General features: G+C 43.1%; 1 protein-coding gene across 16 annotated transcripts in view; it reads left to right on the top strand.

Moving 5' to 3' along the window:
* The window catches only part of LOC135105136 (uncharacterized), a 405375-nt gene that overhangs the window by 34223 nt on the left and 345588 nt on the right, over positions 1–25564 (top strand). For 14 of the 16 annotated variants that reach the window (XR_010270726.1, XR_010270733.1, XR_010270727.1 and 11 more), the window contains exon 2: positions 11446–11535. Coding sequence is in view for 1 of the 16 variants with exons in the window: in XM_064013176.1 (XP_063869246.1) it covers positions 13927–14301 (375 nt within the window). In the remaining 15 variants the exon portion in view is untranslated. Of the gene's footprint in view, positions 1–11445; positions 11536–13352; positions 16119–25564 lie in introns of those variants that run through there. The other 2 variants (XR_010270741.1, XM_064013176.1) reach the window with 2 other exon arrangements.

The raw sequence follows: 25564 nt of genomic DNA, 5'->3' as shown, positions 1-25564 counted from the left end.
GGGCATCTGTGTAATAGTGTATTTAGTGAACGGGAATTTCTGATATTTCTATTTAGCGCACACACAGCTTACCATTAAAAAGAAAAGAAATAGAGAGAAAGAAAGAAAAGAAAAATCATAGGACATCTTTGGCAGAGGGCATACAATATAAAAGATAACAAGGACCAAAAGGCCTATAGTCGTGTGGGTCAGTGTTATAGAGAGCCCGTAAGTACTTCATCGTGTGGCAAATTAACAATAGTAGGGGGATTGATTAAACACGTACTATCTATTCTTTCTGTTCTCATAAGCTTGTTACCAAGAGGCAATGGAGGTCACTGCCCCAACCTGACCTTTTTTCTTGTTCTCTTATGCTGTCAATAAAAAGATAATGAAACAAGAAAAAAAAGTAAAAAAAGTTGTATGGTGAAAAAGAAAGATGTGTTCTGTCCTCATAAAGTAATCTGTAACAGGGAGGGAGAGAGAGAGAGAGAGAGAGAGAGAGAGAGAGAGAGAGAGAGAGAGAGAGAGAGAGAGAGAGAGAGAGAGAGAGAGAGAGAGAGAGAGAGAGAGAGAGAGAGAGAGAGAGAGAGAGAGAGAGAGAGAGAGAGAGAGAGGTGCCTAAAGATTATCATGACTATTAGAGAGGGGACTGCAGAAAGAGGATAGAGGAGAGAATCTAGAGAGTGTAGGGAAGTGTACTAAAGAGACCAAGGTGTAGGGGAGGGGAGTGTAAGGGAGTGTAGAGGGACTATAGGGAGTGTAGAAGGGACAATTGTAGAGGACTATGGAGGAGTGTAGAGGGCTAGATGTAGGGGAGTGTAGGGTAGTGTAGAGGAGCTCAGGGTGTAGGAAAGTGCACGAGTGTAGAGGGGACGGAACAAGGAGGCCACTGGCGGGGAATTGAAGAGGTGAGGGAGGAGGAGGAGGAGGAGGAGGAGGAGGAGGAGGAGGAGGAGGAGGAGACACTTAGCACGCTCATTACGGAGAAAAGAGGCACTAGCGTTCTCCTCTTGATTTGGACGACGTAAGGTTAATATGTCACGCAGGGTTCTGGCACACACACACACACACACACACACACACACACACACACACACACACACGAGGAGAGAGAGAGAGAGAGAGAGAGAGAGAGAGAGAGAGAGAGAGAGAGAGAGAGAGAGAGAGAGAGAGAGAGAGAGAGAGAGAGAGAGAGAGAGAGAGAGAGAGAGAGAGAGAGAGAGAGAGAGAGAGAGAGAGAGTCAGTCAGTTAGTGGGAGATGGAGACTTAATGAGACAGCTAGCATTATGTACTTACGTAGATTCAACCTTATCTAAACAGGCTCGTCCTTCCCTGAGGCACTACACAAAGCGCCTCATTCCTACTAGACCCCCTGCCATCATTCCGCACGATATATACAAAAAATAATAGCAATAAAGGCTCCTGAGTTTTCCCTACCATTTCAGGGATAATTTAGACGCAGGAAGTGCCCATTCGACGAGCTTTCTTGATCATTAAGGCGAAAATTGCATGGTTTTTTTTGTATAGTTATTGTGCTTTGAGTTCCCTCGGCGGCTGGTGGTAATCTTGCTAATCCTTAAAGCTCAGTGGCGACGTGTAAGGACGAGCATTTACCTTCCAATTGCTGGCTGTGTGCGGCGGTGGCAGGAATAATGGTCCCACGCGGTGCAGGGAGAACATGCAACCTACATATAGATGGATCACTTGTTCCTTTTTGTGCTCTATTGTCTGTTGACCGTGTAGCTGGTTAGGAGTAGTAATAGTACCTAAAGGTTGGTTGTAACGTAAATATAGATTAGCTACTTGTTTCTTTGTGTTCTGTCCTGTCTCTATACTCTAGCTAGTGAGAAGTAATAGTAGTAGGGCATAAAGGTCTGGTACATTGTAGATACATAGATACAGATTAATTATTTTGTTTATCTGTGTTCTGTCCTGTATCTTTACTCTGTAGCTAGCTTGAAGTAGTTCACAAACAGCCTTGCAGGTTCCTAAAGGTCTGTTGCAGCAAACACATAAATGATTTACTTGTTCTGTTGTGCTGTGTCTTGTTATACCCTGCAGTTTACAACACTTCACAGTCTTGTTAGTGCATAAATGTTTGTGGCTGTTTGTTTTTTCCTTTATAATCGTTTCCTAATCTTCAGTTATTAATGTTTTCTAACCGCTCAGTTGTTTGCAAGTTAAATCACTCGTTTATTGTGTTAGTTAGTTAGCCTGATAGTTAATTAGTTGAGTGAAGTGGTTGTTTGTGACCTCCTCAATGTTTTAATCTAGTTTCGTATTCTTACCACTTTTCTTTCCCGTCCATTTGTTCAGTCATTCGCTTCATTAATTCTTTTTTTATTTCTGTGTTGCTCGTGATTAATTAGCAAGTTTAGTGGTTAGTTTAACTTAGTTGTATCTTTATATCCTGCTTCTAGTTTAATGCTCAAATCTTACCCTCGTTTTTTTTTTCTTTTATTCATTCGTTTTTATTATTCAGCACTTTTTTTCATTCTCTCTCTCTCTCTCTCTCTCTCTCTCTCTCTCTCTCTCTCTCTCTCTCTCTCTCTCTCTCTCTCTCTCTCTCTCTCTCTCTCTCTCTCTCTCTCTCTCTCTCTCTTTATTATTTTATGCCCTCAACGATCTCGAATTCTTGTTGTTTTTCTTTTCACGCATTCATATATTCATTTATTCATTCATTTTATTTGTCGTATTATCTTTCTCTCTCTTATTTTCCTTTTGCGTATTTGTTTACCATTTTGTTTTCTACTAGACTTCAATTTCTTGCTCTTGCTTTTCCTCCTTTCCTTTATTCGTTTCTTCCTTTCTTCCTTCCTTTCCTTCCTTACCATCCTTCCTTCTTTTCTTTCTTTCCTTTCTTGCTTCGTTAATTTGTTCATTCTTGCACTTTCATTGCAGTATATTTTCTCTCCTTTTCTTTCCTTTGTAATGTCATTTCCTTCTTTACCCTTTTACTGAACTCCGATATTCAATTCTTAATCTCTTTTTCCTTTCCCTTTCTTTCTTCCAACCCTTCTCTTATTAATCGTTTTGTGTGTGTGTGTGTGTGTGTGTGTGTGTGTGTATAGTGGATATCTCTTAATACCGTTACGTTTTATTATTTAGCGAGAGAGAGAGAGAGAGAGAGAGAGAGAGAGAGAGAGAGAGAGAGAGAGAGAGAGAGAGAGAGAGAGAGAGAGTTTAAATTACAGCTTTAGTGAAATGCGTTTGTCTCCATTTGTCGTCCGTTCCAACATGTATCTTCCATTACACAGTGCTCATCTTTTTCCACCCTACACTCCCACACAGACCACCATTCTTTCCACCCTGTTACACCACATTTGCAACCACACTTCCTGTCCTGTAATACCCAGCAGACCACCGTATTTTCCATTATGTAACACCCGACACACCACTATATACTATACTGTTCTGTAATATCACTCCATAGACCACCAAACTTCCCATCCTGCATTCCATCATTCCATACTTCACTACAAATTGCCAAACTTCCACTCTAGACTCCCAAACAGACCTTTAAATTTCTACCTTACACCCTACAGATCACTATACTCTCCGCCACAGATCACTATACTCATTTTGTACTTCACCACGAGTCACCATATATTATCGTATACTCCACGCTCACCACAAACCACCAGACGTCTACCCTACACTCCACCATAGACCACCATAGTTTCCAACCTACGCTCCATCACAGACCACCATAGTCATACCGCTGGTAACCTCCACCAGCGAACCTCACGCGAATCTCAGCCCCTGCGCCACTACCACCCTCCTTTCCCGCGCTGGCACCCTTCCGTCCCGCCTCTAAGAACAATATGCATACTAAGAGTTCTGAGTCTCCTTTGTACCCTCGTGACCAAAGATTCCCGGAATATTTTAGCATAATGGAATGAAGGCGGCATGTCACACGGGGATTATGAATTAATTCACAATCCTTTCCCCTTTCATTTTTTTCCCTTCTTTTCTTTTATCTCAATCTCTCTTCATTTTCTAGTATCGTGCAGCGGTGGTGCTGGGATTTTAGTGTCTTTTTTTCTTTTTCATTTTTGCTTATATTAATTTTGCGGTAAAATCGAGATGCTTTGTGAGCCGAGCTTGGATGATGGTTGGATGCATTAAAGGTGTTATTTTTTATCTTTTTTTTTTTTGCCTATCTTTTTCCTGGAACATTTTAATCAGGTTCGCGGGGATAGGGTAAATCTCTCTATTAGCAGCGCACCTGAGCTCGCCCCACGCGTCGCCACCTGCCTCGCTGCCTCGCTCACCAGGCGCACCAAATAGTGTGGCACTGCCGGAAAACACGCCAAGCACCTCCCTTTTTAGCCCCGATCCTCCTCCCCCCACGTTACAAAGCACAGACCTAGACACACACACACATACACACACACACACACACACACACACACACACACACACACACACACACACACACACACACACACACACACACACACACTAATTCAGTAACGAGGACTGTATATGATGATTTGATGACGTGTATGATGAGTATGATTTTGTATAGCTGTAGTATACATGGGAAGGATATGATTAAGCAATCGTGAGAATGAAGGGAATAAGGTTAATGTGGACGACGAAAAATGAGAATGAACAAGTAAATAGATATGTTGCAAAGACAATAAAAAAAATAAATAAATAAATGAAAAGCCAGAAACTGATGGTAATGATTATGATAATGATGAAGACGATGGTTATGATGGAATTGAAAAAAAAAAATCGAGAGAAGGAAGGAAGAGGGATAGAAGAAAATGCTAAAAATAAAAGAAAATAAAGGAAAGAAAAAAGTAGGAAGAAGAGTATCATCATCATCATCAAAAATAACAATAACAGCAAGAACAACAACAACTACAACAACATCAAACAGCATCGAAACAACAGTCAGAAAATAAACTCAGAAACCAGAACCAAATATGACATTCTTAGAGACTCACAGAAAAAAAAGATAAAAAAAAAAAAAAAACAGCTTCACCACCCTACCATAAGCTCTTGTACCTTACCCTCGGTCCACACCAACCACACAACACCAGGCACGAGTCTCCGGAGCAGTGTGGGAGCAGTGTGGAACTCTTGAGTGGGTCTTGATGCTGTAGGTACCTTCAGTCGTCCCTTTTTTTATTACCATTTATACCTCTACTATGCCTCTACCACTACTACCAATACCACCACCACTACCGCTCCAGGCTTCACTCAACATTCTCTCTCTCTCTCTCTCTCTCTCTCTCTCTCTCTCTCTCTCTCTCTCTCTCTCTCTCTCTCTCTCTCTCTCTCTCTCTCTGTCTCTGTCTCTGTCTCTCTTATTACCAGCTTCATCTCGCTGTCTGTCTCCGTTTTTTTTTTTTTTTAATTCATGTACAGAATAAGAATAGCCTCTGCTTTTGTGAATATCAGTGACGTTGTAGGAAAGGCGTAGAATAGTTGATGGCGTGCTAGTTATCTTCCTCTGCTGTAAAATTTCAGTGAAAAAAATAAGATGTGAAGGATTCTGAATGAAAAAATATCTTACATAAGTGGAAGTATTAATAAAAATACATGTTTTTTTCTTTCTCTTTCTGAAGCAGATGATGAATTTCTAGAGTTGTAATTACCAGCACGGTTCAGTAGAGAGAGAGAGAGAGAGAGAGAGAGAGAGAGAGAGAGAGAGAGAGAGAGAGAGAGAGAGAGAGAGAGAGAGAGAGAGAGAGAGAGAGAGAGAGAGAGAGAGAGAGAGAGAGAGAGAGAGAGAGAGAGAGAGAGAGAGAGAGAGAGAGAGAGAGAGAGAGAGAGAGAGAGAGAGAGAGAGAGAGAGAGAGAGAGAGAGTCTTGTCAGAGAGATACGTATATTCTTGAAACGCTTCCTTGTCGCTTCGTGTTGCAAGATGGCGAAAAAGGTCACGAGGCCCAAAGAGTTGAAATGCTCTACTGGTTTCCTTTTTTGCTCCTCCCATCCCTACTTCAAATTACATTACTTGGAGAGGCGTGGATTAAGAGGGAGATTGATAGAAGTCTTTAAATAGTATAAGAGATATAACAAAGAGAAAATCCTCAGGAACAGTAAAGACTTAACGGGTTCAAGCTTATTCGAGTTAGATCTAAGAGATATGAAAAAAAAAAAAATAGTTCCCGTGGTAGATGAACAGAATTGACTCGGCGATAACGTTGCTGATGTTAGGAATTATTAGGGAGCTTTAAAAGAAAAATAGGCAAATTTATGGATGGGGACGACAGATGGAAATACGTAGGCAAGTTTTATACAGGGACTGCCACGTGTAAGCCTGATGGCCTCTTGCAGCTTCTATTTTCTTGTTACTGAATACCCTCCTTGGGGCGTGGAGCAGAGTACTACTACATGTAGCGAGTTCATGAGATGAAGGCGGGTCTACGTTTCTACGTGTGAGGAAGGCTGGTCACCGGTGTGAAGAATAGAAAGAAAAATCCTGCTGAATTGCTGCCTGTAAAATTTTCGACAAAATGTTATCCTGAAAAATGTGTGTGTGTGTGTGTGTGTGTGTGTGTGTGTGTGTGTGTGTGTGCTTGCGTGGGTGAGAGAGAGAGAGAGAGAGAGAGAGAGAGAGAGAGAGAGAGAGAGAGAGAGAGAGAGAGAGAGAGAGAGAGAGAGAGAGAGAGAGAGAGAGAGTGTGAGTGAGTGAGTGAGTGAGTGAGTGAGTGAGTGAGCGAGCGAGCGAGCGTGCGTGTGCGCGTGCGTGCGTGCGTGCGTGCGTGGCGAGGGAGCACTGTGAGAGTGAGTGGGGAGTGAGGGAATACGGGGGACGCGAAGGTAGAGTAAAATGTGTCAAGTTGTGAGAGGCTATTGATAGATGGATATTTCCATTACAGTAACACCTTCCTATCTTCATTTATTATCTTGGGGACTGTGCACCATTTTGTATCTTCACTTGACTTTTCTAAACCTTTTGCATGTATTTTCCTTTTATCCTCCGCATTATCAATTAACAAAATAACTATGATTAATTTCTTATATATGTTCTTTACAGATTTTTATTTAATGTTTTTACCTGGTTATGTTACATCGCAGACACTATAATATGAAGTAGTGTAAAAATAAATAATCTCTTTCTCTCACACGCAATTCATAATCAATTTCATTTTGTATTGTGAGTTTGGCTTTTAGATAGGAAACACTAGTTACCTTTAGTCATTTAAAATTATTTTTTACTATATAATGTATTATAGAACAATGCTTACTTTTAATCCAGTATAAATAGGAAAAAGTGGAGAGAGAGAGAGAGAGAGAGAGAGAGAGAGAGAGAGAGAGAGAGAGAGAGAGAGAGAGAGAGAGAGAGAGAGAGAGAGAGAGAGAGAGAGAGAGTCATGGTAGTGCGGTGTGAACTTTTGCGAGGATGTCGAAAATAAGAAGTGTACGTGGGAGTGGGAGTGGGAGTGGGTGCAATAATAGCAGGAGTGTGGGAGTGAGAAAAAATGAGAAGGGCGGTGGAGGCGGAGGAGGAGAGGCAGCGTAGGTCGTGTCGTGTGAAGGGGTAATGTTAAAGGGAGAACAGTTACACACATGACTTTTACCCTTATCACGTTTCTTTGTTTTTGTTGGCTGCCGCTTCTCGCGGTGAACGTTTGCACGATTGCCACGTGAAGCTTCAGGTTGAGGGAATTTTCTTCTAGAGTTTTCTTATTGTGGGTTGGCTTTTTGTGCTGAGTGACGCGTTAGTGGGAGGGGGCAGTGACACACACACACACACACACACACACACACACACACACACACACACACACACACACACACACACACACACACACACACACACACACACACACACACACACACACACACACACACACACACACACACACACACACACACACACCTGCAATTGACGCACTCACGACGATTTTTTTCCTTGCTTCCAGGCACCATACAACTAAATAATTTGCAGTTCCTTAATCTAATGAGTGCCGTTGCTCCTTCACGAGTAGCTCGGGCAGGGATGATACCGAAATATCTCCGTCCGATTTTGACACAAAAAAAAAAAGATTAGTTGAAAATCAGTGGGTGAGTTGTTGGTCGTGTGGCAGCGCAAGGCGACGCAGTGTGCTTGACAATATGCAGGACGAGGCTCTGGGATCAAATGCAACCAGTATACACTCTTACTTTATGGTTATGTTGTTGATCGACCGTTCATGCCCGTATATTTAGCGTGTTTTTGTGTATAAACATACATTGGTGCATATGTGCGCTTGTATATGTGTATTTATGTAGTAATATGAAGACGTAGTTGTCAGTAAGTCCCTGAATGACTCAACCAGGAAGCCCCAACCTGCTCACAGCATACAACACACTGCACACAACACACTGTACACAACACACCTCCCAGGAGACTCGCCATCAGCATCCTGCCCACCCTTCCCTCCCCGTCACGCGTGCATGAAAGCTCGGCGTTTCTCTGTAAGAGAAGCCCACAACGGCATTAACAAGCAAAAACTACATTTAGACGATGATCATTTATTTGCCTCCGGCGCATGCTTTGATCTAATGACACTTGCTTTGTTAAGCGGATCACCTGCTCATTGGATCTGCTCATGATGCGAATTTGCATAATGTATCTTTTGTCTCATTACCGGCACAGTGTGTGTGTGTGTGTGTGTGTGTGTGTGTGTGTGTGTGTGTGTGTGTGTGTGTGTGCGGGTCCGTGCGTGCGTGCGTGCGTGCGTGTGTGCGCGCGCGTGCGCTCGCGCTCCTTTCTTTCTTTTTGTTTATCTGTTTTTTTTTTCTATATTTTTGTCTGTCTGCCTGTTTATTTATCAGTATCTTTTTCCAAAACTAATACTTAACTTAAAAATACATTAGACTCTCCTTAAATCATCACACACACACACACACACACACACACACACACACACACACACACACACACACACACACACACACACACACACACACACACACACACACACACACACACACACACACACACACACACACACACACACACACAGACGCACACACACACACACACAGACGCACACACACACACACAGAGAGAGAGAGAGAGAGAGAGAGAGAGAGAGAGAGAGAGAGAGAGAGAGAGAGAGAGAGAGAGAGAGAGAGAGAGAGAGAGAGAGAGAGAGAGAGGACGCCAGCCCCTCTAATTGATATGGTACATGTGAGCTAAACTTATTACTCTCTTGGTTGAAATGACATTAGATTCAAGCCACAGGTAACCTTGTTGCCGGCCAGGGAGGAGCGTTTGATGTCCTTCCATTTGACACAGACACTCGCACCACGGACCACCAACCCTCTCCCCTCCATGCAAGCCTCCTTCCTTCCTTCCTGATTCCCTCTGCACGTGCATTATCCTTATTCAAACAGACGTGACGCAGTGGACGTTCCTCCTGCCTCAGTCTTGAATGCGAGAAATGCACTAATTATAACGCAGTGGAATAATACAGGAAAAAATCATTGTTGACAAGAGTTATTTAATGTGCGTTTTGGATAACCCTTTTCACCTTTTCCTTTAGATTTAGGGACTGGTATCTCAGTGGGCCGTTTTCTTTCTTTACGATTTCGTACCCCTTGGTCACAGCCTCTCTTACGTACATATATAATAAAAAAAGTGTATAGTGAATGTAAGGAGGTGTATTGAATGGCAATACAACTCTGATCTGTAATCTCGTAGCTTTTGAAATAGTAGAGAGATGTGATAAAAATGTCTTTTCTTTCTGTTAGTCATTTAGTATTTAGTAACAGAGTAGCGTGTAAATATGTCTATTTTGTGATAAAACGAACTAAAGCTTTGAGGAATCACTCCAGTAATATACAAGAATGGATGTCTTTTTAGACCCGTACTGATGCGTGTAAACTGTAGACTGCACATCCCCACCAAGAGCTGACGCCACATTGCTGGCCTTGCACGCTCATTCCAGTAACAAATACGAATATAAGAGAATGAAAATTATTTAAATACAGGGTGTTCTTGGAAAGTGTCACTTTCAAAGAGCTCATCAAGAACTGCAAATGGAAGCAAGATGAAACTGGTGCCATTTAAAAGGTAAAATCGTTAATCTCTCTTCTGTTAATTTTGGCAACCATCGACAACGATATGCTAGGTCGCGTTTGGCAAGAAATGCACTATCGTTTTGTATGTGTCGTGTAACCCGCGTAGCGCACATTGAACATCTGTAAAAAAAAAAAGTTTAATAAGAAAATAATTTCTTGCACTTCTGAGCTCATTTTTTGGTATAGAAAGTTGAAAATATTAGCTCTCAGGTAATATAAATTGTATTTTGATATCTTCCATAGTTATTAAGATAAAAAGTGTCGTAATGTGACATATACTTTTGGAACACCCTGTACCTATACCGTGCTGTGTGTGTGTACTGCTTGTTTCCGCCACGAACTGACGCTGCATTGCTGGCCTTGCACATTCACTCCAGTAGTAGATAAAGGGTCTAAGTCTAAGAGGATGAAGATGACTTAAAAGTTCCAGTCTCTTCTCTACTATTAATTAAGGCACGCGCCGCTGTTTCCACCACCACCACCACCACCACCACCACCATTAGCAAAAGCTACAACAATCCCAGGATCACGTACGCCTACACTCACCTACAAGTGGACGCTCCGAGTACCGTTTGTGAATATAATCCATCATATCTGGTAGCCTCTGACTGGCGGCTGAACAACGACCTCACTGAACAACGTTCAGTGAGGTCACAGCTGGGTTAAATGATAAGTTCACAGCACCTCCTGATCCAGTGCTTTAGACTTCACTGGGAGTAATTATCGTTTCGGCAGGTGCCTACTGCCTCCTTCTGTGTGTGTGTGTGTGTGTGTGTGTGTGTGTGTGTGTCATCGCCACGTTGACTTAAGTGTTAATTGATAAATGTTTCACGGAATTCAACTTTTAGGAATATTATTTTATCACATTCTCTCCATGCTGCTGTTCCTTATTCGGCTATTACTGTTACTACGTTGTGGGTACTGCTGCTGCTTCTCTCTCTCTCTCTCTCTCTCTCTCTCTCTCTCTCTCTCTCTCTCTCTCTCTCTCTCTCTCTCTCTCTCTCTCTCTCTCTCTCTCTCTCTCTCTCTCTCTCTCTCTCTCTCTCTCTCTCTCTCTCTCTCTCTCTCTCTCTCTCTCTCTCTCTCTCTCTCTCTCTCTCTCTCTCTCTCTCTCTCTCTCTCTCTTGGAGGATGGATGTCATTATATCATTATGTTCCCCCTGTCTATTTTTGTTTATCGTTCTGTTTGTCCGTTTTATATTCCTTATTCTCCAAGTTCATTTTAGGTTTCTTATGTTGCTTGATGCATTCTTTACTCTACTGTGTGTGTGTGTGTGTGTGTGTGTGTGTGTGTGTGTGTGTGTGTGTCGCGCGTTGAGTCTGGCGACCTTTATCTCACACCCACACACAACACACGCACAGCTCTTGTCCTCCAGCCTCGTGTCTCCATTGAGCTTCCTTAATTAACACTCTCTCTTTTCCCTCGTAGTGTGGTGTCGCTTTCTGGCCCCGATGTCCCTGAGCACCATCGAGTCTAGTAATTGTTTGGCTCCCGGTCCCCTTCACCGCCTCCGTCAGAGTAAGTGTTATGACCCACTGTACTACTTCTTGGGTCGTGTTGTTTTTGTTTGTTGGCGTTTTCCTTTCCTTGCTGTTCTTTTATTTCTCTCGTGTGTGTTAAAAGTTCATGTTTCTTGGTTTGTGTTGTTTTTATATATTGGCGTTTTCCTAGTTGTTCTTTACATTTGAGTTACATGATTATATATTCATGGACATCAAGGCCAGTTCTGTTAAGCCGAAGTTTTAATACGGACCTGAAAAAAAAAAAAAAAAAAAATAGCTCGATGTATTTACTTTAACTTCTCATCAAACTTTAACCTTTTATAGAAATTATAGCTAATGAAATTATTCATTCCTCTTAACATATGACATGTGTACACTGGCATGGGAATCGGATTAGGAAACAATATTCATATACAACATACATGCACATATACATATATAAATATACATATATAAATATACATATATAAATACATACATATATAATACATACATATATAGTACATATATATTTTTGTTTATACATACTGACATACATAAATGCACACATAGATGACGAACATATTGCATATAGATATATATTATTTAGAAACTTCATGTAGACACCATACATACTCATATACATAAGTAGTCACATACACACGTGCATGCACATAGTATACATAGCACATATAAGTACTTTTAAACAAATACTTAAACACACACACACACACACACACACACACACACACACACACACACACACACACACACACACACACACACACACACACACACACACACACACACACACACACACACACACACACACACACACACACACACACACACACACACACACACACACACACACACACACACACACACACACACACACACAAGTTCGTTCTAAGTACATTCATACATAGAATATGTAGCCTACTTAAATACTCATACGTACTTGCAGACATACGCACACAAGGAGAAAAATACACACACACACACACACACACACACACACACACACACACACACACACACACACACACACACACACACACACACACACACACACACACACATGTATGTTACATACAACATACATACATACATACATACATACATACATATATACATACGTCATAAAGTAATATAATTCATGTGAACTAAAATATTCTATGAACGAATTTTGTACTGAATTTTCAATATAAATGCAACATTAATACATAATATACAATCTAATTTGTTGTAGTTAGTGTTCATAGCTATGAAATAATGAACATTTGATTTCATTTTCAAACAAGTTGACTGATGATAATAACTATTTCTCTGTGCTATATGTTAAAATTTAATAATTTTTTGTTCATGTTATTTTTTGGGGGCTTTCCTTGCTCTTCGTTCTTTCGGAACATTACAAAGAGAAGTGGAGTAAATATAAATATGTTCTCATAGGATATTACGCCATATGAGGGAGTTCCTTTCACTTTACGTTGGATTCCTACTCACCGGTAGTTAGCTTGTGAATACTATTTGCATATACCGTAGAATTTAAACGTATAAGACAGAGAGATGACCTTGTCAAGCACGGAGACAAGCGTTCAGCACTCCTTGGCCTCTTATATGATATTTAGAGCAGTGTGGAGGTTAGCCAGTCATTGGTGAGAGAGGAGATTCTTGACGAGTAATGCATGGTGTGTGAGGGTGGAAGTAGGGTTCATACCGAGAGAGAGAGAGAGAGAGAGAGAGAGAGAGAGAGAGAGAGAGAGAGAGAGAGAGAGAGAGAGAGAGAGAGAGAGACAGCGAGACAATAAAAAACAAAAAGGTAATAGTTTCCCAACATTTACACTCTTACAGATGTGTTAGTTAGTGTCAGGTGTACCCCGGGATCTATTGTTACCCCGAAGAGAGGGGAGGAGAAAGACGTGCCGTAAATCAAATGCAAACACTACAAAGAAGAGAGGAAGTGAGGCATGCAGACACACGTAGATCGGCGGCGAAAAGGAAACGGCAATCTCAAACACTTCTGTAATTTGGGAAGAATGCTCGTGGCTGGAATGTGGCGCGAGATTTTACGCGCTCAGACTTCAACGAGACACTAGAAGCGCTGCGAAATTACCGGAAGGGAGATAAAATAGTTTGTGTGTGTCTGTTTGTGTGTGTGTGTGTGTGTGTGTGTGTGTGTGTGTGTGTGTGTGTGTGTGTGTGTGTGTACAATGCTGTCGCTACTACTACCTTCAGCATCACTTTATAGCAAGAGTTTCATAAGAGAGAGAGAGAGAGAGAGAGAGAGAGAGAGAGAGAGAGAGAGAGAGAGAGAGAGAGAGAGAGAGAGAGAGAGAGAGAGAGAGCTAGCTAGCTAGCTGTTGGATTCTCATATCACCTGGCGGTCCTCAGTAAAATAAGCGTCACTGCGCTGAGGGATGCCTCCATGAAGCGCACCAATTGGCTGTGGGGGAGGAAGGCCAACTGGGAAAACTTCCTGGGAGCCCTAAGCCAAACACCCTGGCGCAGCATCCTCACAGGTGACGTGGGCACTCAGATCGGTAGCTTCACCAGCACCGTTCACTCTCTTCAAAACAAGTATATTCCCAACCCTACCTTTACTCTTAAACCACATGACCACTCATGGTTCGGGTATGATTGTAGAGTGGCAGCTGACAACAAGAGCAAGGCCTGGAGACGCTATAAACGCCACCCAACACAAGCCAACAAACAACTACACAAGGCAGCCAGTGACAACATACGGCGGATTCTGCGACTGGCCCAGCAACAGTGGCAAGATGAGCTGAGGAGCAAACTCTAAGGCCGTTCTGTAGGTACCAAATCTTGGTGGGCTGCCCTCAAGGAACACCAAGGCCTTGCCTGAGTTGCTTAGTAGCCACTCAAAGCCACGAGAAGGCTAAAGTGCTGGCAGCTCACTTCTCAGGAAAAATGTCAGTTCCTGATCCTGGGCGTCATCCTCCTGCCGTGCCGCGTCTCACAAACGCAACACTTGGCAGCATCAAAATAACTCCGATGTGAAGCGCCACCTCTCAATGCTCAAACTCAAGAAAGCCTTGGGACCAGATAGTGTGTCTCCCCACATCCTGAAAAATTGTGCTGCCCAGCTAGCTGCTCCCATCACCACCATCTTCCAGCGCTGCCTCAGCACTGGTAAGTCAGCCCTCCCAATGGAAGGAGGCGAGAGTAGCATCCATCCACAAAAAGGCGGAGACATAGCTAAGGAACTACAGGCCCATATTCATCTTGTCTGTCCTTGGCAAGGCACTGGAAGCCATCATAGCATTCGACCAACACCGCCTCATTAGCATCAGGCTGGTTGGTTTCCGCTCCAACATGTCTGCCAACGACATCCTGCTCCACATATCCACCTCATGGCACCAGTCCCTGGACAGACGATGCGACACTCATCATCGCCCTGGAAATTGCTGGAGCTTTCGATCTAGTGTGGCAATCCGCTCTCATCACCAAATTTCACAGCATGGGAGTGAACGGCAGCCTTCTCCACATCCTACGCGTGGTGGTAAACGGCTACTCTTCACAGGAGTATCCTGTCGCTGCGGGCGTCCCATTGGGCAGCGTTCTTGAACCTCTCCTGTGGAATGTCTTCTTTAATGACCTCATGCAGGTCATTTCTGAGGCCCTCGCCTATGCGGATGACTGCACTTTGTCGTTCCCCCTGTGAAACCATTGACCACCGCACTACTGTCGCCTTTATCAGCACCACACTGGAGACCATCACCGCATGGGGATGACGTTGGTAGGTGAACCTGGCCCAGGAAAATACTCAGGTCATGCTGATTAACTGGCGAAGCAGCCACCCAGCTTTCCCCATCCCACCTATATTTCTTGGCAGGAAGGTACTACGCCTGCAACCAGCAGTCAACAGTCTTGGTGTCGAGGTGAACAGTAACCTCTCCTTCACCAGCCACGTCAAGAATATACCCAAGACAGCGCCCAGGCTGAACTGCGTCAGGCGCGTCGCACACCTTGACGCTCAAGGGATAGCCAACCTCTACGCATCCCAAGTCCTCTCCGTCATGGAGTACGCACCTCTGACGTGGTCTTACTGCTCCCTCCCCCAACCTCGTACCTTGGCCTTCTGGATAAGGTACAACACCACACCCAGCAGCTCATCTCACAGCTCCCTCTACTATAGCCCCTGCAGCACAAGCGGGAAGTGGCGGGCCTGTGTTTCCACATACAAGATAAACAGGGAAGGCGCCCCGCTCCCCGCCACACTCTGGCAGCCATGGGCAACGCCCCACCCTCACGCCACCAAGGACACCCACACGAGGTAGCAGCAGCTCACCGTGCCTTTAGCCAGGACGGAAACGTTCATCCTCTCCCACCTACCAAGATGCACTAGGCTGTGGAACAGTCTGGTGCGACAGACAGAGGTGCACATCCCTGCTACGCTCCAGCCTTTTAAGTGTCCCGTCAATTTCTGGCTGGTGTGTTTGCAGTGATGACTGTACTTTCCTATCAAATAGTTCCTATCAAACCTGTAGCGAGCCTAATCCCGGCACCTCACCGGGAATTTTTGGTTCCATATAACATGGCATGACATTGTACCACATTACAACTATTGTATTTATAATTATATGTATTTACATCCTGTATTATGTCTAATGTCATGATTTACGTAAAGAGAGAGAGAGAGAGAGAGAGAGAGAGAGAGAGAGAGAGAGAGAGAGAGAGAGAGAGAGAGAGAGAGAGAGAGAGAGAGAGAGAGAGAGAGAGTCTGGATTATTGGCATAGCGTCTCTGTATCCTTCAATTCAGCAAACGGCAGAACGACTTGTAGCTGCTACACTGACAAGCTGATTGGTTGTTTGTTTGAATTACTATGCGCTGATTGGCCACAGGAACAGAGAGAGAGAGAGAGAGAGAGAGAGAGAGAGAGAGAGAGAGAGAGAGAGAGAGAGAGAGAGAGAGAGTACGCGAAGCAGTATCATAGAGAGCAAGGAAAACACTTAATGGAGGAAAGGTAAATAAATTAGCGAAAGTAAATACAGCGAGGAGAGAGAGAGAGAGAGAGAGAGAGAGAGAGAGAGAGAGAGAGAGAGAGAGAGAGAGAGAGAGAGAGAGAGAGAGAGAGAACAAAGATAAAGGAAACAAGGAAGCACAGGAAGATAAGGCAAATATAACGACAAGTGGACGAGAGCAAACAAAGGATATTAATTTGAAAACAAAAGAGATTCGGCAGAATTCAGAAGTAAAAACAAGGAAGTAGTTACGCGTAGGAGAACAGTAAATTTGACCACAGTAAATGAAAAACAATAAAAAAAAAATAAGGGGAATTGTATTGGAAACCTCTAAAAATACTGGTAATGATTCCAGTCTCGACGGGAATCTGTGAAAATTACTAGACGAAAAAAAGTGGAATGATAAAAAGAGTGAAAGAAAGTCTGCTCATTCTGTGTAAAGTGTGAGAAAAGTGGCAATTTAACTATTATGAAACTTCCGATAGCGTGCACCAGAGAGAGAGAGAGAGAGAGAGAGAGAGAGAGAGAGAGAGAGAGAGAGAGAGAGAGAGAGAGAGAGAGAGAGAGAGAGAGAGAGGCTTTCAGCGTTCGAACCTAAAATTTTAAACTATGTATCATAACGTATTGTGAGTGTACTGTATTGTTCTGTATTTCTGTGTTTGTGTATTATCTAAGAGAGAGAGAGAGAGAGAGAGAGAGAGAGAGAGAGAGAGAGAGAGAGAGAGAGAGAGAGAGAGAGAGAGAGAGAGAGAGAGAGATTAGGGCATCCAGACAGAGCATCGAACCAGACTCAGCGTATAGGCAAGAATATCTTCCTAAGAATAACTTCCTGAGGGAGGGTATTCCTGAATCTTTTTGTCCAATAACACGAATTTTCAAGAAGACTCCAGTGTAGTATCCACTACAGGAATCTCGGCGGGAGGAATGATATAAAGGATGTAAAGAAAACGGGAATACGTGACTAAATACCTCAAACCTTTCTAATGCCTTGACCAATGTTATGTGCCCGCGTAGAGCAATGATGAAGGAGGTGCAGAGAAAACACGAGTACTTGACTCCATACCTCTTACTTTAGTCAGGCTAAAGTTGACTCATAGCTTCGCTTTTTCATCTCTATCCTGTTTGATCTTATTTGATCTCTAAGGGTTATCTGCTCATCTCTTCCTCCACCCCGCCCTGTCATATACTGATCTGCGTGTTTATTTCTTCCCTTATTCACTAAAACTCAACCTTTCTATAAACTTTAATCTCTTAATTTCTTTCCCTTGAAGATTCATGTATGTAAATCAGAAATAAGCTTTTATTCCCTTGTGTTTTGTCCATTTAATCTTTTTTTATTTTCACTAAACTTCGGTGTCCTCATTTTGTTCTTTCCTCCTTTTAAGTCTACGAACTGTAACCAAATGTATATTCCTTGCAATTCACATTTCTTCAGCAAACGTCCTATTATAGTGTGCGGAAGTATCCTCATTTCCTTCTTCCTGCTCTCAAGTCTACAAACCGTAATGAAGCTCGTCTTTTTTTTCTAAATCCTTGATTCCCTTATTCTATTCCTCACTCGGCTTCATATTAAGCTGTGCTAAAGTTTTTTTTTTTATTTCTTTCTTATCCTACTTTAAAGTATACCAAACTGTTACTGAGCTCGTGCACACAACTTGAAATTTCTTTGGCTTCCCGAGGGTCTGAATGCACCATTGTTTTCACCTCTTGCTCATTTTCTAATACAAAAGCTTTATAGCAGGCAAGTACTTTTCAGGGGCACGTTGTTTCCCCTCATATTCGCGTATGTTCGCACAGTTCCAAATTTTCGCATCTGTTCGTCGCTTTTAAAATCTTTCTTTGCTTAACAATTGTGCCTGTCTGACCATGGCGCCATCACATGTCCTTGTCCTGCTAGCCAAAGGTAATCACGTGCTGGAGAGATGTCCAACGGTTGCAGATTTTGGACAGAAACTCAACAGGACGCGAAACAAGATGAACATGTGGAATCGCTCGGTGACCACTACTGTAATGCCTCTGAGATGTACGACTTTTTTTTGTCTGGCACAACAAGGCTGGAGAACAAGAATAACAGTTCAGTTCTCACTTGTCACACAGGCCTCCGGATCAACCAATAACTTTTAAACACTCGTTATTGCACAACAGTTTCTTAAATAATACTGTAGTTGAGAAAAGAGAATTAAGTTCCTGGTCTCTCTTTGTCTGTGTGCTCACGCAAACATTGTTTTTACAGTGCTTTGAGTGTTAGCAAATGATAACCAACCATGGCAATGAGAGGATTACGATCGATAAGCTCAAACTAGCACTTTTAAACACTCCAAAATAATGATGTGTAACTGGACTTCTCTAATTAAACAATTATTATTGACCTATTCAGACTGATCAGTATTTTTGATGATTAGGCCTTGTTACTCGTATGTTAAAAAAAAAAAAGCTTCGAATCATCATTCTCCAATCCATCGTCTTACATTAGCTAGTATTCTGAAACGATTTGCACTCTCATCACGACTGCTATTATTAAAGGTCAGAGAAATGATTAGTTGAACTGTCAAGAGTGTTTCTCCTGATAATGTAGATGTCTCGTTAATCTGTCACTATAATTCTTAAAGATAAAAACATCCTTAAAAACCCGTGTAACTTCAATTGCAGGCTATTGAATGTAGTGGAGGTTCGGCGCGGTATGTGTTCGTTAAGCGTTGGCGTCGAGTACGTAGAGCGCCACTCTTTCTGAGCACGGCATATGGAGTAGGGCGGGCCAGTTCCTTTCTCCTCCGCCTTTACGTTTCCTGTCGTAGCTCACCAGTACCCAATTTAAGGGTGGATGAACACAGGAGCGGTCAGTCGTCTCAGAATACTCAAAATGCAGCAGTCTCTATTTTCATTTAAGGTTAAGGAAATGTGAATTATCTCTCCTTTCTATTTAGTTGCAAGGAATTCCAGCTATCAGCGACTTATCCAACTGCTTATTATCTGTTCAAAATCAGTTTGGTGTGTCACCTTTCTTGTTATTTTCTGTTACCTCGAACTTAAAATACTGGAAATAATCTTGAGGAATGTCATATATTGCGAATGTCCTGAAAAGCCCAAAGGATATGAAGTTTCTCAGAAAAAAAAACAGACGTAGTAGTTTTTTTTTCTTTTTTTTTTCTGGAGAACAAGCTAAAAAAAAAAAAGGAAAAGAAAGCAAAGGAAGAAAGCGTGTTCTAATCTTGTGCTAGTATTATAATAGATATCTAGGTTCATAATACATTTTATGAAGGCCGTCAAACACAAAACACAAAGATACAGGCACAGCAAACTAAAAGAAGAAATAACTAAGGAGCATTGACGCAGGCCGCACGTGACAATGTACTTCGTTTGTTGCTGCAAAAACTAACCCTACTAAAAAGTTCTTATTTTTTTTTTCTTTTGAAGGGCTGTACCTGTGTGGAAAAAAGCAAAAGCTGGAAAGAAAGTCGGAATAAAAAGTCAACGACAGAAGCCAGATATTGTTGCCAGAAATTTTTTTTTCGCGTTCTTTCATACACGTAACGTTACAAAAATTCTCCCCGGCCTTCAGAGAGGATGGCAGAAACTCCGTATTGAAAACATGCCTTCCCTGCCCTCCCTGGAACCACTCGGGCGACAAATAGAACTGGCGGAGGCACGTTCAGGGGAATTTTCCATCTTCCGGGTGAACGCAAAAATGAATGAGGCGACTGCATCTTACTCTGGTCGCCGTCTTTTGTCTGTTGTGGTGCAGTGAAGGAAGACTCTGAGCCTCGAGCCTCTTGGTGCGAGGAAACATTAAAGGTGATGAATACAAAAGGAATCGTCCTGTCCAGGTGTAAAGTTAGAACGGGGCCACACCTTACCTTGCCGCCGCTGAAAGAGGGGGAGGAGGGGCACTAAACTGGTCTCTCTCTCTCTCTCTCCTCCTCCTCTCTCTCTCTCTCTCTCTCTCCCTCTCTCTCTCTCTCTCTCTCTCTCTCTCTCTCTCTCTCTCTCTCTCTCTCTCTCTCTCTCATCGCTAGGGACGACAAGGGCAGGAGGTAAAAATGCAATTATGTGAGGTGGTAATTACAGTTATAATTAGTTGTCACCAAACACACATACACACACACACACACACACACACACACACACACACACACACACACACACACACACACACCACACAGCACACACACACACACACACACACACACACACACCACACACACACACAGCACACCAGATGACGCAGGAACGCAACCAACAATGTATTAAGAAAAGAACAAAGGAAACAAAGGTGAACCGTGAGAAGAAGATTCTACTGCTCGTGTTACCCGAATAAAGAAGGTTCCAGAGAGAGAGAGAGAGAGAGAGAGAGAGAGAGAGAGAGAGAGAGAGAGAGAGAGAGAGAGAGAGGAGAGAGGAGAGAGTGAGAGAGAGAGAGAGAGAGAGAGACTAGTGTTTTTTTTTGCATACCTACACTCACCTATTCATTAATTCATTTATTACTACTTATTTATTTATGTTATGTGCGAGAATGAGCGTTAATTGCCTTGCATTACCATCACCACCACCACTACCACCACCAACCCTACCATCACCACCACCACCACTACTAGAAGCGTTAGTAGTGGTGGCAGGCGATTATAATGAAAAGGCAGGACAAGATTACCATTATTGCGGTGTTCCCTATTTTGCACTGCACATATGCATACATACATATGCATATAATTCCATTTACAAATTCGGTGACAATCAGTAGTGGTGGTGGTGGTGGTGGTGGTGATGGTGGTAGTGGTGGGAGGGACTCGGCTTGTTAATTCCTTGTTGTTTATGGTGATGGTGGTGATGGTTATGGTTTATGGTGGCCATTATAGCTTAGTGTTGACAGTGCCGCTGAAGTGGTGGGGAGTGGGTGGGGGGGTAGGTGGTGGTGGTGGGTGGTGGTGGTGGTTAGAATGAGTGATAGAAGTAGTGATTATGTTTGTAGTGGTGTTTGTTGTTGGGGTGGGGTGGAGATGGCGAGTGTGGTTGTAGTTGTGGTGATGATGTATCTGGTTGCATTGAGTGGTGGAAGTGGTGATTGGGGATTGTGGTGGTAGTGGATTGATTGATTGTAGTGGGTGGAGGAGGTGAGTGATGGAGGTAGTGATGGTGGTGACAGGGGAAGGTTATGATTGTAGTGAGTGGAGAAGATGCAGGAGGTGAGTGGTTATTGTAGCTGGCTGTGGTCACGGTGGTTGTGTTGTGGATGGTGAAGATGGTGGTGGCTGTCATCACCAAGTAGAGTAAAGAACAATACACACAATAACATACATAAACACAACATAATAAAACACAGCACAACACCAATACAGTACATTACATTACATTAGAAATTCAACGGATGAAACTACACAACACGAACAATAATTAATATGTGATTCTTTACAAAATAAGGACTTGATTCGTGCGACCCTGAAGACAGACTGACGTAATGACGAAACAGATATAGCAATCACAGCCTTTGCTTCCTCACAACCACTTAATGAGAAGCACAGCGTTCGTAATTTGCATGTAGGCGGAGGGAGGGAGAGAGAGAGAGAGAGAGGAGGAGAGAGCGAGAGAGTAGAGAGAGAGAGACGAGAGAGAGAGAGAGAGAGAGAGAGAGAGGAGAGAGAGAGAGAGAGGAGAGAGAGAGAGAGAGAGAGAGAGAGAGAGAGAGAGAGAGAGAGAATGTTTGTTATCACCCCTTTTTTTTTTTTTTTTCTGTAGTCGAAGTATTAGGTCTCCTACCCATTTGCTGCTCTGCACAACCTCAACCTGGTTTCCTAATGATCTTTGTAAGAGTCTTCTATTTACCTGCTCGAGTTACCTGGATTAAGTAAATATTGACCCCCTCTTGTCTTTTCATTATTTCGTGTGTGTGTGTGTGTGTGTGTGTGTGTGTGTGTGTGTGTGTGTGTGTGTGTGTGTGTGTGTGCTTTCTGCCTTAATTAATCTGCTGTTGTATTTTCTGTGATGTATCTAACTACGTGTCCGTGCATTTGTCCGTCTGTCTTTGTTTGGTCTATCTGTCCACTTACCTGTTTATTCATCTGCCAGGGCCGGCTGTCTGTCTTTCGGTCTATATATGTGTCTGTCTGTCTGTCTGTCTGTATTTCTTCTTTTCTCCTGCACTCTCCTCTCTTTTCCTCTCCTCTCCTCTCCTCTCTTCTCTGTTTCTCTCCTCTCCTCTTCTCTCTTCTCATCTCCTTTCCTCTTCTCTCCTCTCCTTTCTTCTTCCTCTCCTCTCCTGGGCTCCCTCCTCCACACCTGCGTCCTGGCCCCAGTATATAATCTGTATTCTTCTATTTAAAGGGTTCTCTGGAAAGCTGGGTAGGATTATTAATTAGACGGGATTTGTGTGAAGGTATAAAACATTAAGATAATGCTCTCCTGCAGGGGTGGTGGTGGGTGCTGATAAAGAGAGAGAGAGAGAGGAGAGAGAGAGAGAGAGAGAGAGAGAGGGAGAGAGAGAGAGAGAGAGAGAGAGAGAGAGAGGAGAGAGAGAGAGAGAGAGAGAGAGAGAGAGAGAGAGAGAGAGAGAGAAAGCTACAAATGCAGAACATTTATTTCAAAACATGTAGGACAAAGACTTACTGTGGTGAGGGTCAGATTTGGAGAGATATGCTGGAGTGGAGGTCAGCTTTGGAGATAAATGCTGGAGTGGACTCTCTCTCTCTCTCTCTCTCTCTCTCTCTCTCTCTCTCTGGTTGTGTATGTAATGTTGCCGTGATTCTTTTTTTGTTTTTGCTTGTTGTCCTTGTAATGATATTTATTTTAGTATTTGTGATGGCTTCGTTGTTTTGTTGGTTGATTGGTTGGTTGTTGTTGTTGTTGTTGTTGTTGTTGTTGATGTCGTTGTTGTTGTTGTTGTTGATGTCGTTGTCATTGTTGTTGTTGTTGTTTAATTCTTCTTTTCTTAAATCAGTCACCCAATCATCCTCCTTCTCCTCCTCCTTTTTCTTTTTCTCTTACTACTACTACTACTACTACTACTACTACTACTACTACTACTACTACTACTACTACTACTACTACTGCTACTACTACTACTACTACTACTGCTGCTCCTACTACTACTACTACTACTACTACTACTACTACTACTACTACTACTACTACTACTACTACTACTACTACTACTACTACTACTACTACTACTACTACTACTACCACTACCACTACCACCACTATATTACCAATCATCTACATTTCTCCCACTTCTTTTTGTCGGCTTTCATTACAGTCACTTAATGGAGCAACAGTCACAGTCGCAGTCACCAGGATAACAGTAACTGCAGCAAAGTAAGATGCCAGTCACCTGAAGGAGACTCACAGACTCACATAACTATCAAGGGCCACAGTGGGAAGGACAGCGGAATGCGTCACGATCTGAGGATCTCCTTTGTTGACTCACCCATAGCAATTAAGGTGTCTCGCAGGGAGCGTTTCCAGCCAAAAGGGCGGGAAGGAGAGGCGGCGGCAAGGCAAAGGCAAGTCGGTGGCATTACACTTCCTCTGGCAGTAGAAATCATTGTTTTTCAGTCAGTCACGCGTCGGGGTGTAAGACATCAGGGATAACTTGCACTATACGAGTACTATACTGTATTATACACAGGGCACCCACAAAGCCGTCGTTGTACTCTTCATTGAAGGAGAGACGCGGAAGAAGGCAAGGAAGAGGAAACGAGAAACATCAAGAGGCCTCTTACCCCCGAAAAAACAATACCACACTGGCACTAGGACTTCAGCGTCCCTCTTTGTATTCCAGCCCCGTAGAAAATAATACCTGTTGGCGATGGCTTTATCTTTGAGGTGTTGATGTTGTGTTTGGTCTTGTTGCTGTTCTGTTTGTTGTCTTGTGTGTCTTGCTGTGTGAAGGGAAAAGAAACACACTGCCCTGTCTCAATGTTGCAATAGAAGGCGGAAGGGAATTGTTTGGGAGTAGCTCTTTTATTTCCCAGGGAGCCGGTGGATGTTGTTTTTAATTCTGTAAGGCTGGCAGATCCTTCCCCAGTGCCTGGCCTTGTCTAACACCTCTTTACACCGCGCGGCTGAAGCATCGCTCCAGCTTTTCACTGCCTTGCTTTGTGCCGTGTTTTGCTGTTCTGCTGCAATGCGTTGTGTGCTGCTCAGGGGAGAGCTGTGTCCTGGCTTGATCTACTACTACTACTACTACTACTACTACTACTACTACTACTACTACTACTACTACTACTACTACTACTACTACTACTACTACTACTACTACTACTACTACTACTACTACTACTACTACTACCGCTGCTGCTGCTGCTGCTGCTGCTGCTGCTGCTGCTGCTGCTGCTGCTGCTGCTGCTGCTGCTGCTGCTACTACTACTACAGCTACGGAGTTGCGAGCTTGATGTGCATGTAGCTCAGGGAAAATTCATAAAACACACACACACACACACACACACACACACACACACACACACACACACACACACACACACACACACACACACACACACACACACACACACACACACACACACACACACACACACACACACACACACACACACACACACACACACACACATAAACAAGCAGACATTCAAACTTGTCACGTATACACGAAAGCGGTAAAAACAATCATGGTAAAAGAAGAAAAAACAACAAAGAGCGTACAAAGGCAAACAAACGCGCGCGCACACACACACACACACACACACACACACACACACACACACACACACACACACACACACACACACACACACACACACACACACACACACACACACACACACACACACACACACACACACACCTATGCGGCTTGGTGGCGTAGTGGCTAGCGCTCCCGACTCACAATCGGGAGGGTCCAGGTTAGAATCAGGTTCTTCGCAGTGTAGCCTCTGTTCACCTAGCAGTGATTAGGTACCTGGTGTAAGTCGGGAGTTGTCATCCGCTGCTTAAGTAGCAGAAACAAATTGAAAATAAAAATACACACGGGGTGGTGGCTTGACCATCTCCAGTTCTGCTAGGTTGGTCAGCGCCATCTGGCTGCAAGATCAATAAAGCAAAAATTATTATCATTATTATTTATTTATTATTA

The sequence above is a fragment of the Scylla paramamosain genome, chromosome 1 (assembly GCF_035594125.1).
Source record: "Scylla paramamosain isolate STU-SP2022 chromosome 1, ASM3559412v1, whole genome shotgun sequence".
Lineage (NCBI taxonomy): Eukaryota > Metazoa > Arthropoda > Malacostraca > Decapoda > Portunidae > Scylla > Scylla paramamosain.
The sequence above is the reverse complement of the archived record's forward strand: the minus strand, read 5'-3'. Positions and strand labels throughout refer to the sequence as shown.